The 13,566-nt window shown below is 53.6% G+C and overlaps 3 protein-coding genes across 6 annotated transcripts in view; 2 read left to right on the forward strand and 1 right to left on the reverse strand.

The window, feature by feature from the left end:
* The first annotated feature begins 720 nt into the window (after nucleotides 1–720).
* LOC125954394 (tetratricopeptide repeat protein 21B-like) lies at nucleotides 721–5,077 on the forward strand. The gene is made up of 3 exons (XM_049684646.1): nucleotides 721–3,233; nucleotides 3,297–3,494; nucleotides 3,570–5,077. Exons 1-3 carry the CDS (start codon nucleotides 739–741, stop codon nucleotides 4,867–4,869), a joined length of 3,993 nt encoding a protein of 1,330 aa, XP_049540603.1. The 5' UTR covers nucleotides 721–738; the 3' UTR covers nucleotides 4,870–5,077.
* Nucleotides 5,078–5,317: 240 nt separating this feature from the next.
* On the reverse strand, nucleotides 5,318–10,426 carry LOC125953831 (proton-associated sugar transporter A). 2 transcript variants are annotated; one of them, XM_049683638.1, is made up of 5 exons: nucleotides 9,620–10,426; nucleotides 7,986–8,714; nucleotides 6,321–7,746; nucleotides 5,928–6,233; nucleotides 5,318–5,809 (listed from the first exon to the last, which is right to left on the reverse strand). In XM_049683638.1, the coding sequence occupies exons 2-5, from the start codon at nucleotides 8,222–8,224 to the stop codon at nucleotides 5,576–5,578; spliced, it is 2,205 nt and encodes a 734-aa protein (XP_049539595.1). In that variant the 5' UTR covers nucleotides 8,225–8,714; nucleotides 9,620–10,426; the 3' UTR covers nucleotides 5,318–5,575. The 2 variants fall into 2 exon arrangements, with proteins under 2 accessions (XP_049539595.1, XP_049539587.1); XM_049683630.1 differs by having other exon boundaries at nucleotides 9,518–10,426.
* A 1,396-nt stretch (nucleotides 10,427–11,822) lies between these two features.
* The window catches only part of LOC125954767 (synaptic vesicle glycoprotein 2C-like), a 5,216-nt gene continuing 3,472 nt past the window's right edge, over nucleotides 11,823–13,566 (forward strand). For 2 of the 3 annotated variants that reach the window (XM_049685337.1, XM_049685355.1), the window contains exons 1-3: nucleotides 11,823–12,049; nucleotides 13,227–13,412; nucleotides 13,500–13,566. The exon at nucleotides 13,500–13,566 is cut by the window's right edge and continues 188 nt beyond it. In XM_049685337.1, the coding sequence (XP_049541294.1) occupies nucleotides 13,409–13,412; nucleotides 13,500–13,566 (71 nt within the window). In that variant the 5' untranslated portion in view covers nucleotides 11,823–12,049; nucleotides 13,227–13,408. Of the gene's footprint in view, nucleotides 12,050–12,536; nucleotides 12,766–13,226; nucleotides 13,413–13,499 lie in introns of those variants that run through there. The other variant, XM_049685348.1, reaches the window with a different exon arrangement.

Genomic DNA, 13,566 nt, shown 5'->3' on the forward strand with positions numbered 1-13,566 from the left:
TTTCGCTTCGTGTGGCAGGGGTAAAAACCCGAAAATTTATGCCGAAATGTCAAACGTATTGTTTTCATCTGTGTTTTGGCCGCTGAAGTTGATTTCCGAATAAATTTTGCAGTTTTTAACGATTTTGTTGCTGTTGCTGTTATATTTATATTAAAAATGCAAAAACAATACGAAAAGAACCTACATTTTCGTAAATAAAGCGTTCGATAGCGTCAAGGGTTCAGCGAAAAAGTCCGCGGACGTATAAAAGTTTGACAGCGTGTAAGGGTTAAGCGAAACCGTTTTGGCATTAATTTTTTCGTTTGCGCTAGGGTTTTCGCCCCGTGTGGCCACGGCTAAAAAGCTGCGACTTTGCAACTTTAGCTCAGACTGAGCTACTTGTCACGCGCGACAATCGCAGACCGTCTATCGGTCACTGTAAGGGCGGTCCACACGCTACGATTTACCGCATTTGGGCATACAATAGAACGTACAGTGCGTATTCGCAAGCCTAATCACAACTTAACGCGACAAATAGTTGCGTTACCCGATCACAGATTTCATTGACGTTAGCTAGCGTCTCAACCCTGCCATCGAATGAGTGAATTTTTTAGTGCTTATTGCACTCGTCTGGCACTGGCTTAAGATTGTAGGGGCAGGTAGTAGCTCAGTTTTGCTCAGTTCGGTTTCCATGGTAATGAAAACGTAAACAAACTTTTAGCAAAAAACAAAGACTGCGGATTTAAAAACGCTTTAGTGATGGACGAACACGATTATCGTAGTGTAATTATCTATTACGCCCGGGGACGGTATTACCGTACCATGCAGCGCGTTGCGCTGGATGCGATGTCCACCTACTCGAGTGATGCTAGCTTCCGGTTCTTCAACGGTCTCGCCCTAGTGCTCGATGGTGTTCGCATGCAAGAGGGCATCCGCGAGTTGAATCAGTTGCACAATGAGTACGATTTCGCAATGGCCGTGACGCTCTGTCTGATCTATGCGCACAAGCGATGCATCATCCTGGACAAGGAAGAGCTGATGAACCTAGACGCGCGGCTGAAGGACGAACGTTCGCGGCTCAACGGCTATTCGGCCTACTATGCCGGTCTGTTTTGGTTCATGAGCGGCAAACCGGAAAAGGCCAGAGAGTACGCGGAGCGCTCGCTGAAGCTGCTGCCAGACAACGCTGATGCGCTTGCCCTGAAAGGATGGTCAGAGGTGCAGCTTGGGAACACTACCAACCAAACGCTCGAGCTATTCAACAAAGCACTGCGGCATGGCAAACATCTGGACGCTAGTCTTGGTCAGGCGCATTTCCACCAGCTCCGCAACGATTTCGACACTGCCGTGGCCTTCTTGAATGGATTGTCTGTGCGCTTTCCCAGTCTCGTCATTCCGCTCGTGGAGAAAATGAAGACACACCTGTCAAACTGGCACTGGGATAACACGATCGAAACGGCTAATCGTGTGCTAGCGTCCGATGCGGCGAATATCGAAGCGCTGAAGGTGAAAATTTTGGTACTGCTTGTGAAGGATGGTAACTACTCGGCCGGTGCCGGTGCGCTGCAGTATTTATTCAAGTCGATGGAGAAGCAAGAACCAACCAATGGTACCCTGTTCGTGAAGCTGGGCCAGCTGTACTCGACGGTTTGCGGGCGTGATCCTAGAATACTAACCGAATCGTTCAAATTCGTCGAGAATGCAGTTAAAATCAATCCCTCCGATGCAGAATTTCTGACAGAGCTCGGCTACCAAGCCATCTTGCAGCAGCGGTACAGAGATGCGGTTGGATACTTTAAGAGCGCCACCAAGGTGAACGATAGCTCGACGAACACGCTCTGTGGGTTAACGCTCTGCCTCATGCTGGAGAATGGTATCTCCGAACAGGTGGTACAGCAGCTTGAGTTTCTAACAGAGATACAGGGTCCCGAAGCGAACCCGCTCTTGCTGTTCATGACGGCAAAGTTGCATCGCGATAATCACGAAAAGGCGATAGGGCTTTTGACGGCGGCTTCGGAGGCACATTTCAAAAATCTGAAAGCCCTGTCGTATGGCACGGAGTATATGCAGTTGTTCAAGCCGGACTTTTTGCTTCAACTAGTCCGTGAGCTGCTCCAGCATGCACCCATAGGTGGTATTATCTCGGATGCGATGAGACACCCGACAGACGGTGTGCATCCAGTATATCTGCAATGCGGTAATATTCTCGATATGATTGTCAAAGCGTGCCCGGGACTGCTAGAGGCAGTCTACCTTATGGCGATGGTACAGTACCTGAGCGGCGAGGTAAACACCGCCACGTCCACCCTGAACCACATACTTTACGATTTGGATCCCGCCTGCTCGGAGGCGCACCTGCTTCTCGCCCAAATCTTCATCGAGCAAAAGCAGTACCAGCGAGCAGTGCAAACCCTTGAAATCTGTCTCAGTCATAGTTTCAAGGTGCGGGAAAACCCCATGTACCATCTACTGTACGGAATTATACTGAAAAACCAGCAGCAGTTCGAAAATGCAATGAACAGCTTTATGCTGGCGATGAATCTGAGCGGTATCAATGGAAACAAGCCGGTGGACGGTGCTAGTGCTAAGCAGCAGCCTGCTTTATCGCCCAACTCAAACCAGCTCAGTCTAGGCGATCGTTTAACGTTGTACTTGGAAGTAATTGGGACGCATCAGCAATTGAATCAGAGCTCGGAAGCATTTAAGCTGCTTGAGGTAGTATCATCCGAGTTCGGTGAAACGACCGAAGAGGGTCGACTTACGATCGCTATGGCTGATCTGTACCTGCAGCAGGGTAACCACGCGAGGGCGATCGAGCTGCTGAAAAACATTCCGCTGAACGTGCCGTACTATGTGCAGGCAAAGACCAAGATGGCTTACATATATCTCAATCATCGTAAGGACCGACTCATGTATGCGCAATGCTTTCGTGAGCTCGTCGCCAACTGTCCTGGAGCGTCGAGCTATTTACTGCTTGGCGACGCATGCATGTCGATACAGGAACCGGACGATGCAATCGAGGCGTATCGAGAAGCTTTACGGCAAAACCCGTGTGATCCGCTGATAGCCAGCAAGCTTGGTCGTGCCTACGTACGAACGCATCAGTACAACAAAGCGATTGCCTATTATCAAGAAGCCATCGAAAGCCCAGAAAATTACCCTTTAAGACTGGATCTAGCTGAACTGTTTCTTAAGCTGAAGAAATACCAAAACGCCGAAGAGGTGCTCTCTGAAGAAGGCAGCATTGCGAAAGGGTAAGTACGTGCGTACTTCGTATGTTGATTGGAATTTAACTAGCTGTTCCTATTTCTCACCAGTGATAGCAACGATCTGACTGTAATGCAGATGCGGACGAAGCAACTGCTGTTACTCGCTCGTATTCGCGAAAAGGCAAATCAGCTGAACGCATCCCTTCAAACCCTGAAAGAAGCGCGCGACAATCAGCTCAAGGTACAGCAGCGACTGATGGTAGGCCAAACCAATGTATCGAGTGAGCCGAAAAAAATGCTTTCGAAGTAAGCGACGGATGTGCGCCACCATTTCCATAGCCACGATCGTCCCTTTCTGACACCCTTCCATTTCGTTCACAGAATTTGTGTTCTAATGGCGGAACAGTCGATGGCGATACGTGACAACGAGCAGATGGTGATGCACTACAAAGAGGCGCTTAAATTCGCGCACGGTGACACGAGTGTGATGGCGTCGCTGGCCCGTATCTACATGCAGCTTAATCAGATCAGTGAGTGTCAGGCGATGTGTGCGCAGATCTTTCAGCTCGAGCCAAAGAACGAAACGGCGCTGGTCATGATGGCCGATCTGTCCTTCCGGCAGATGGACTTCGAGGGTGCGGTATATCACTTTTCGCAGCTGCTGCTCAATCAGCCCACCTACTGGACGGCACTCGCGCGCATGGTCGAGGTGATGCGTCGCAGTGGCCTGCTGTCCGAGGCCAGCGGCTTTCTGGAGCGGGCCAGTGAAGCTAGCCGTGCCGAAGGTGAGGCCGGTTACAACTATTGCAAAGGCCTGTACGAATGGTACAGAGGAAATCCCAACAGCGCGCTTCGACTGTTCAACCTTTGTCGTCGCGACGCGGAATGGGGTCAGCAGGCGATTTACAACATGATCGGCATCTGTCTGAATCCGGACGGTGATCTGCCGAGCGAAGGTGCGGCTGCCGATGTTGGTGCGAGTGATCTTGAGGTTAAGGATTCGCGTTCGATGGCGCTTCGGACGGCCGAGCGATTGCTGAACGAGTTGCGACCCCGCCATGGTGTTATGGAGAACGAACGGCTTAACCACCAGCTGCTGGAAAACTTTCTGCTGTTGGCTTCCCGCCAAAAGCATAGCGTAGAGCGATCGCTGCAGAACTTTACCACGCTGGCTGGGCAGGTCCAGCATCGCGAGAACATCGGCGCTATCTATGGGATGGCGGCGGCGCACGTGATGCTGAAGCAGAGTCAACGGGCAAAGAATCAGCTGAAGCGAGTCGCGAAGCACGTGTGGACCTTCGAGGATGCGGAGTATCTGGAAATGTGCTGGCTGCTGCTGGCCGATCTGTACGTGCAGGCTGGGAAGTACGAGCTGGCAACGGAGCTGTTGCGACGCGTTCTGCAGCACAACAAGTCGTGCACCAAGGCGCACGAGCTGAGTGGTATCGCGGCCGAAAAGGACCAGAACTACCGCGCTGCGGCCCACAGCTACGACGCTGCGTGGCGGTACTGCGGCAAAACGAAGCCAAACATAGGCTTCAAGCTGGCGTTCAACTATATGAAAACCAAGCGGTATGCCGACGCGATCGACATTTGCCAGCAGGTGCTCAAGCTACACCCAGACTATCCCTCCATTCGGAAGGATATACTCGAGAAGTGCATAAACAACCTCAAGTCTTAGTGTGGGGAGTGTGTGCCTTGCATCAGCACGAGGGTTTGTCAGCACGAGCAGGATCACGAACCAGCGCTAGTATTTCAATCACACTGACCTTTCCTGCAATTGTTGTAGTTTGTGTTAACGTTCTTGCACGACAGCGCCCGAAAAGATACACCGTGAACCGGGTAATTACTTATGCGTCACTTCGAGGGCGATGATTTCTGCGATTGAATCGGAGCAAATAAGATAATGAATAAATGACGCATATTCACGATGTATTCCCTGTTGTCGTTATTCATCTCACACGAGAAACGAACTCTAACTACTACGGTAGAGCCAGAATTCACTTACCGCAGGCAACCCTTCACCACATTCTCTGTAGGTATCCAGATGGATTTTGTTGATTCTAATTTTTGCAATTATGCAATAAAACAATTATGTTTCAAGCACTGCTTATTCGTTAGCTAGCGTATTAGAGCCGGGGAGAGACCATTTATTAGGCTAATATCGTCCACTCCTGTAAAACATGTAAGGTGGGTTTTTGCAAGAACGATGCTCTACAGATAGTGACAATGATGTGCGTTATCTCACATTGCACGGCCTACATCCAGGTAAATGCACACAAAACTAAATGCACGCGCGTTTTGGGACATATGAGGGTTACACGGTTTTGAATACGATACATAGTAATAATAGGAATGAGGCGGCCGGGCCGTGGCGTGATCGTGCTTTACAGATCCAAGTACATCACCTGCGTGGCCGCGATGGCCCCGCAGAAGCTAAGCAGGGCTGCTACGCTAACCACGGCCGTGGTGGTGCCGCTCCAGGCAACGATGGAACCCATGCAAATGGACAGCACAAACTGCGCCAGGAACACCATGCTGCTGACGATGGCCACATCCGTGCCGAGCCCGCGGATATTATCGGCCGGCTTCTTCACCATGCCCGTCTTGTCCACCTCGAACTGAGGAGGAGAAGAAAGAAGAAAAAGAAGAAAACAATCAAAGCTGTTGCCACTGCTGCTGCTGCTGGTGGTGGTGGTTCGATTATGCGATGCGAAGGGTGCGGCAGCCGATACTTACCACCCCTACCGAGTGATAGTGGGCCACCAGCAGGTACGGCATCGTGAAGAGCGTCGAGTACATCACACCGGCGGTCCAGCTGAACACGATCACGCCGATCCGATGCTTGGTCAGCGCCATCATGGTCATACCACAGCAGTAGAACAGCAAACCGCCGACGTAAACACGGCGAGCGCGGAGTCGCTTGATCAGCCGCTCGATCACCAGCGAATAGCAGGCGCATGAGAGCGAGTACATGGCCATACCCCAGCAACCGAACCGGACACCGGCCTCGTACAGCAGATACTTCTCGGTACCGTCCAGCGCCTACCACAAAAAAGGGGGAATCGAAAATCCTCACGGTGGTGGTATCGCTCATTCAGGTGGTCTGGCGGGGACGGGACGATGACTTACCTTTGGATCACCACCAAAGACAGCCTCGCCGACGAAATCGGTAAAGTAGAGCGAGTAGCAGACGTGAGCCATCCAGCAGAACAGATTGGTCAGGCAGAGCATGCGCAACGAGTGCGGCATGTAGACGATGGACAGCAGGTAGGTGCCGAGCGAAACGGTTCCCAGCGGGGCAGACGGATGGCTCCCGGTGGTGGCGGTGGCGGTGGTGGTGGGATCGATCGCTAGTTCGGTCGGATCCGCCTGGTGGTGGTGGTGGTGGTCGTGCAGGGCTTCTTCGCGAGCGCCAAAGCTCGTCTCGTTGTAGTTATCGCCCGGTAGCACATCGTAGTTCGAGGTAGACTTGGTCGGCATGGCTAGATTGAGTAGTGGTGCCGGCATCGTATAGCGGCGCTGCTGCTGATGCTGATGCTGTTTCATGGTGGTGGTGGTGGTGGGGGTTGTGGCTGGATGCTGCAGCCGGTGGTCGTCGTCGATGCTAGAGCCGCTCGTCGCTAGGCGCTCGGTCGCACCGTACGATGTGTTGGCCGCCAGCTCGATCCGTTCGAGCGGTCCAGCGTTCGCTGCCGGTGCCAGTGCCGGTGCCGGTGGTTCCTGCCGCTCGATCTCCTCCTCCAGTATCCAGAGCGGTATCTCGCTGAAGCTCGTCGCGGTAAACAGCACGCACACGATAAAGATGATCGTGATGAGCGAGAACACGGCCCGTACGTGCCCACCGAACACGACGCCCAGTGTCGTGCTGTCCCAGTCGATACCACCGAGCGAGTAACCCATGAACCCACCCAACCCGGCCATTATCGTAAAGGTGGAGAGACCGCGGGCATGATCCTCGGGTACGGTGACGTCGAGCAGGAACGCCCGGGACGGGCTCTGGCAGGCATCGGCGTTGAAGTCGAGCAGCACCGTACCGAGGATGGTGAAGAAGATACCCCAAGGGTGGCGCGGTCGGTGTGCCGGCGCGCTCGTCGACGATTGCTCGTCGCCATCGGGCGGTAGCGCTGCCGGCACCGTTTCCGATGCGGTCGCCCGGTGTGGCAACCCGATCATCTGCGGTCCCACGACGCTGCCGTCCGCTGCGGTAAGATTACCGGCGGTCGGCGTGGTGTACGGATTGAAGTCACCCATCGCGTAACCCAGATCTTCACCGTTCGGTACGAGCAGCAGGCCGAGCAGCACACCGAGCGACAGCAGCAGTATGAACGGGCGCCGCCGGCCAAGGTTGCTCCGGCAGCGATCGCTGAGCGAACCGAGCACCGGTGTCAGGAAGAAGCCGACCAACGGCGACAGACACCAGACGAGCGTCATGTGCTGGTGCTCGACACCAATCTTCAGCAGCGTTGGCGACACGAAGGCCGTCTCGGCGGCGTACGAGAACTCGATACCCATGACGGCCGCCGAGACGCGCACCAGCTCGAGCCGAGTTTTCGGGCTGTGAGGTTGAGGGGGAAAGAGGGAAGAAACGGGAGAAGGCGAGACCCGTGGCCCGCTGGTTAGCATTGGCTGGGGCACACTAGGGAAAACTGGAGCAATTCATCGACCCATCGAACGGCCAAAGCCAATAAGTCCCTAGCCGGGGAAGATATAAGAGGGGGGGGGGGGGGGGGCGAGGAAGGCGAGCCAAGAACCAGGGAACGGGAGCCTTAGTACGGAATTGGGGCGAGGGCTTACCGGTAGATGTGTGAAAAGTCGACCGTATTCTCGTTCCACCCGCCGCCACCGCCACCACCACCACCACCATCATCAGTACGCCGGCCACCGGGCGACGGTGTTAGGGAGAACGAATCGAGCAGATACTGGCGCAGACCGGCCGGGTGCTGCTCGCGCCACGCTTCGCAGCGCTGCCGGACACCGGCGCGCCATTCGTGCCACCGACCCGACCAGCCCTGATACTCGTGCAACTTCTCCATCTTCCCCGGAGAGCGGCCCGTTTGTTGATTGGTCGTTTCGCCTGATGGACTGATTGATGTTGATGTTGGCTCCCGGCGCGAGCTGGCAAACCGTTTATTGGGTTTATTGGCAAACCCTCCCTTCCTCCTCCGGGAGAGTCAGAGCCAGCCAGCCAGCCAGTCTAGCTAGGCGGTTGATCGGTGTGGATTACAATGGGTGTGTGTGTGTGTGTGTGTGTGTGTGTGTGCGTGCGTGTGTGTGTGCGTGCGTGTGTGTGTGCTCGCAATCGACGCGACTCTTCCGTGTGCGAGGTTTTGATAGCTGAAATCTAGTCACATCTAACCCCCACCAGAGGGTGGGGATGGGGGAAAAAGGGAGGCGAAAGGGCCACCCTTTAGCGCTCTCTCTCTCACACAGACACACACTCTCTCTCTCCTCCTTGCTGTCTCTTTCTGTCTGTCTATCGTTCACTTCCGTGCGCCTCTACATTGGTATGTTGATCTCTCTTCACTATAAAAAAGGGATTTGCATAAAAAAAACACATAAACACACACACGCGCACACACACACAAATCAGCCGAGCGCGCACTGAACCTGTTGCAATCGCTTGGCCTTGCTGGGTTTGGTTTTGTGTCCCTGTTTTTTAACTCTCCTCCTCCTCCTCCTCCGGACTCCTTAACGTAACCCACTCGCGCGCGCGTTTTTTCCCCCTTTCCGGAACAAGCGCGCGCGTGTGTGTGTGTGTGTGTGTCTGCGTGTGGCCTACAGCCTCACGTGGTAACGATTGTAATATTGAATTAAACAGTGCAATCGGATCGGCGGCGCGCGCGAGAAAGGACGCTCGGACGAGGCTATAACTCCTCGAGGACGCGAGGTGTAAGAGCTAATGACTAATTCAATTATCGTCTAACGGCCAACGTTGCCAGCCAGCAGCAGCAGCAGCACCAGCAGCCTTGAGAAGACAGGTTACGATGTAACGCGTTATGCTCTCTTCCGTCGCCTCCCTTCCTTCCCCCCGTGGCGGTCCTTCACGGATCTGTTACGTTTTTCGTTATTATCGTTTTTTTTTTTTTTGTTTTTTGTTAATAACATCTAGTTCAACTAAAACAGCGAATGATCCTGGTAGCACCAAACCACGCGGCACGCACCTGCTTTGAGTGTTCCGGCATCATGCAGTTTCTGTTTGTTTCTGGTTTAAAAGTGCCCCCCAAAATGTCTTCTGATGATGGGCGCAACAACTATTTCCACGCACACACACACACATTCACACCACCATCCCACCCCTCCAGGATGCCCCACTGGAGTATACGCACATTGCACATTGATTCAATTCAAAGCAACGTTTTACGCTGCGCAAACTTTCCGGTGAACTTTTGCTGCTGCTGCTGCTGCTGCTTGGTTCGTTGCTGGAATACCGGCTAGAAGGTTCAACCCGAACAACCCGAACGAGCCACAACTGTGGCACAACTGTGGCTGCTTGGTGATGCACCATCAGCTGCGAGCCGACGTTTTGGCGTTTTTGCGTAAAGCCACTAACGCTCGTTCGTTCGCTCGCCCGCTCGCACTATGTGATCCCCGACCGCGCGTGCGAGGGGGGAGGGGGAGGGGGCTTGTAGCTCCTGGTTAGGCTGGCGGGCTGGTTGGCTTCCACATTCACATTACACTTTCCCTTCCCCTTTGGTTGGACCTGCCAGTCACACTACTAGCGCACGAACCCACACGAACGAACGGACGAACGAACGAACAAACGAACACTGTAACGCAGACGAAACCTCCTTCCATCCACCCGGCCCAGGCTCACGTCCCTACCGAATGGTGCGCAAGCGAAACATCCTTCGAATTATCGGTTCTTTTGTTTGTGTTATTGGTTTTCTTTTTGCTTTTTTGTCCGGGAACACTTGGTGACATCTCTGACACTGACAATGGCTGCGACCCGGGTACCAGGAATACCCGAAGAATCCGGCGAAAAAGAGAGAGAAAGAGAGAGAGAGAGGCGTGTGGAACGCAGGCAAGTGGCTCGGAGCGGTTCGAGGGCTTCGCAGGGCTTTTGACGTGCGACCACCACGCTCCTTCCTAATGAGCCGCCGCCGTCGACATTCCCGGTTTGGTTGGCTGGTTGGTTGATAGCGGGTTGATAGCGACAAGCGTTGCCCTTTGCCCTAGTGGCGTTTGCTGCGTTGGATGGGGGTACGGGGCTTATTAGCTAGCTCGGAATGTCCCCTAAGCCCCCCGAACGCTCAATATGCCAATCTGCTCTGTGGCAGCTACAGAGAGTGCGCGCGCGCCAATGCCGCGCACCGGCCGCTGCTGGTGCACTTGGATGTCACTTTCGCCCTAATCGCGCCCCATCCCCTCTGCGCTGTGTCCTCTCCGCTCCGCTTCCGGCCACACGAAGCGAGCGAGCGAGCGAGCGAGCAATGAAAACGCAAAACTCTCTAGAGATCTAATTACGCTGCCTCGGGGCCTACTCGGTTCGACTTAGTGGCAAAGACGCCGACGGTCCGCAGCAAGAGCTGAGAGCTGCGTTCTGTTGGCCGGAGGGACGAGGACGAGGCACAGGACAAGACAAGACGGTTGTCAACCTACAGAGCTTACAATACTCCCCGCCAGCTGGGAGGATTGGATTGGAAAATTAGACGCGAGCGGGACTACTCCTCGAGCGGCTTGTGATTAAGATAGCTGACAGAGGCGGGAGGGAGGAGGGAGGGGGCTCCTGGCCCTCTCGCGTGAAACGGAAGGGGGGACATTCTAATAATAACGCGAAAGTGCAGCGCTGTAGCAACAAAAGCATTGCAAAACACTTGCTTCGCGGTCACGGCCCGTGCACGTGTGTAACGTCATGGTATGCGCCAGCAAACGGGCGGGAGGTGAAGGTGTGGGGGGGGGAGGCAATCATGTTTCAGCGGCGATTCGCCGTTTTCGGGGCTTCTGGCTCTGGCCATCAGGCAATGTTTCGGGATGCTTTACCCTACTGCTCGTCTGCTTTTTACTGCTTACCTGCTGTCGAGTGTTCGTCGAGTCCGCCATCTTTGCGTCTCAGGGGGCCCCCATATTGCGGTCGACCTCCTCCTAACGACATCACCATGGGCATGGCATTGTTCGCATTCGCTCTCACTGTGTGTGTGTGTTGTTTGTTTTATTTTTAAAGTCCCCGAATGTTGTGCATGAAAACTAAGTGAAAGTCAAGTGCGCAGTAGTACACTACTATCTACTGCTCTACTTTCCTTTACTTGCTCTAGCTCTCTCTTTCTCTCTCTCTCTCTCTCTCTCTTTCTCTCTCTCTCTCTCTCTCTCTCTCTCTCTCTCTCTTCCTCGCTTCAGCTCAAGGGCGAATGTGTTTGCGTGTGTGTGTGTGTGTGTGTGCGCGCTTGCGTTTGCGCATAAGCTCCCATGTTCGACTCTTTCTCATAGCTAAAGGGAAGAATGGATCCTTGTATCCATCCTCCTTAACCACCACCATTGCCACCCTGCTCCGGTTAACCCCATGTCTCGTCCTTGTTTGTTGCTCGTGTTTTGCTGCAGATCCTGCACCCCCTCCCTGCATCCTGCATCACCCCTCGATTCACTACTCGATCGAAAGGTGGTGAACGGATGAGTGCACGATATTCCTCCTTCCTGTCAGTTTAGTGTTCGAGTGCGTCACATGCAAATGCTTTCCTCCTGCTACTGCTGCTGCTGCTGCTGCTACTGTTGCTACTGTTGTTGTTGCTGGTGCTGGTTTTCCTGCCACGCAGAGCGTCCTGTGTGCCTAGGCGTGTGCCCCACCCCATCCGAGCGTTCCTTCTGTGCACTATTGTTTTCCCGATCGTCGATCGTCGATCCACGTGGCCGCCAGGATCGAGATTGTTAGTGCACTCCAGCGTGTAAATGGTTAAAACCAAAATGCTTGAATATGGAATATGCAGCAACGAAAGGAACTTTATGGGAAACGAAACAGGAAGTAAAAGGCTTGTGGCAAAGAGAACGAGTGCAGAGCAAGAGAGAGAGAGAGAGAGAGAAGAAAAAGAAATGAAAGAAAAAAGAAACGAAAGAGTGAGACGAAGCACTTTCAAAACAAAGAAAGAAAGAGACAGAGACAGAGAAAGTAGAGAGAGAAAATAGAGAGAGAGAGAGAGAGAGAGAGAGAGAGAGAGAGAGAGAGAGAGCAAAAGAGTGGTTGATCTTGGGCAAGTCGAATCACAATCGTAACTAACCGTATTAACGCGCTACTGCACGGATACCAGCTCAAAATGGCCGACCCGACAGATGGGCGCTATATCGTCACTAACCTTAAGCCTGGTTGCTGGTTCACTACCTGCCACTACTACCACCTGTTCACCTATCACCCCCCCCCCCCCCCCCCGCCCGCACCATCAACGGTCTGTTCTGTTATGAATAAGATGAACACACAAATCGTGCAAGCTCCATCAACTCAACTTACGTACAGCGTCGTTGCGGCTTGTTGCGTTGCGCATTCCCCCCCACCATCGTTCAGAGGGGTGTTCTAGGGGTCGAGGGGCACGATTCTTCCTCTCCAACCAAGGGCGTACACAGTCCATCCATCCATCTATCCGCACTCCAGGTACTCCCTGCCGGCTGGAAAAGGCTAGTTGACGAAGACACTGAGAAGAGTGAAGCGATTTGTGTAGTGGATCATTCGATCGTGTCGGAGCAGATTAGGATTTTGTACCTGAGTTGTAGTGTGTGCTGCAGCGAATGGTGTACGCGTAGCTCTATAGCCGATCGTATACTAGTGAACAAGCGGTGTGTGTGTGTGCATGTGTGTGAGTGGATTTGTCTGAACGTGCCACCGTGCGCACAGCTGTGAAACTGTGTGTCCGGTGGTGGCTCGATGTGCCTGAGGTCTCGCAGCGGCGATAGAAAAGTGACTGGAAGACTGTCATCAAACACATCAACAGTGAGCCACGTTGATCGCCAGGCAACTTTTATCCTCGACGAGCCATCGGCGAAGCGTCCTTTCTTTCTTGTTTCGCGCTTTCATTCATCCCGTGCGTATGTGCGTGTTGTTGATGCTATTTTTAGGATCTTCCGGTGTCCGCGCGTGTCCGCGTCGTGTGAGCAGTGACAATCAGTCCGTCAATCCGTGCTTCCGTCGTGCCGGTACCACCGCAACGCAACGCCAGTTCCGGATCGGTTGACGTGGTTCACCACCGCCCGGATACAACGGCGCCAGATCGTCCGGATCTGCTTCAAATCGATCGAAGATGGGTAAGCAGGTTGCCATTGTGTTCGACCGGGTTCGAGGGTTCCTTCACCGGCATCTTGCGTATCTTTGTTGGCCATTTTCCCGTGTAGACAACAACCCGGAGACAGCGAAGGCGATCAGTCTGGCCGAGGAGGGTAGCAGTGCCAACAGCGTCGA

Source organism: Anopheles darlingi, chromosome X (assembly GCF_943734745.1).
Source record: "Anopheles darlingi chromosome X, idAnoDarlMG_H_01, whole genome shotgun sequence".
Taxonomy (NCBI): Eukaryota; Metazoa; Arthropoda; class Insecta; order Diptera; family Culicidae; genus Anopheles; species Anopheles darlingi.

Excerpts from the sequence above, each read along its gene's own strand:
- LOC125954394 (XM_049684646.1), top strand. The coding sequence starts at position 739 with ATGGACGAACACGATTATCGTAGTGTAATTATCTATTACGCCCGGGGA. Across the intron at positions 3,234-3,296 it reads GAAGGCAGCATTGCGAAAGG|TGATAGCAACGATCTGACTG; the intron begins GTAAGTACGTGC and ends ATTTCTCACCAG. Across the intron at positions 3,495-3,569 it reads CCGAAAAAAATGCTTTCGAA|AATTTGTGTTCTAATGGCGG; the intron begins GTAAGCGACGGA and ends TTTCGTTCACAG.
- LOC125953831 (XM_049683638.1), bottom strand. The coding sequence starts at position 8,224 with ATGGAGAAGTTGCACGAGTATCAGGGCTGGTCGGGTCGGTGGCACGAA. Across the intron at positions 7,747-7,985 it reads GACTTTTCACACATCTACCG|CCCGAAAACTCGGCTCGAGC; the intron begins GTAAGCCCTCGC and ends TCAACCTCACAG. Across the intron at positions 5,810-5,927 it reads ACTATCACTCGGTAGGGGTG|TTCGAGGTGGACAAGACGGG; the intron begins GTAAGTATCGGC and ends TCTCCTCCTCAG.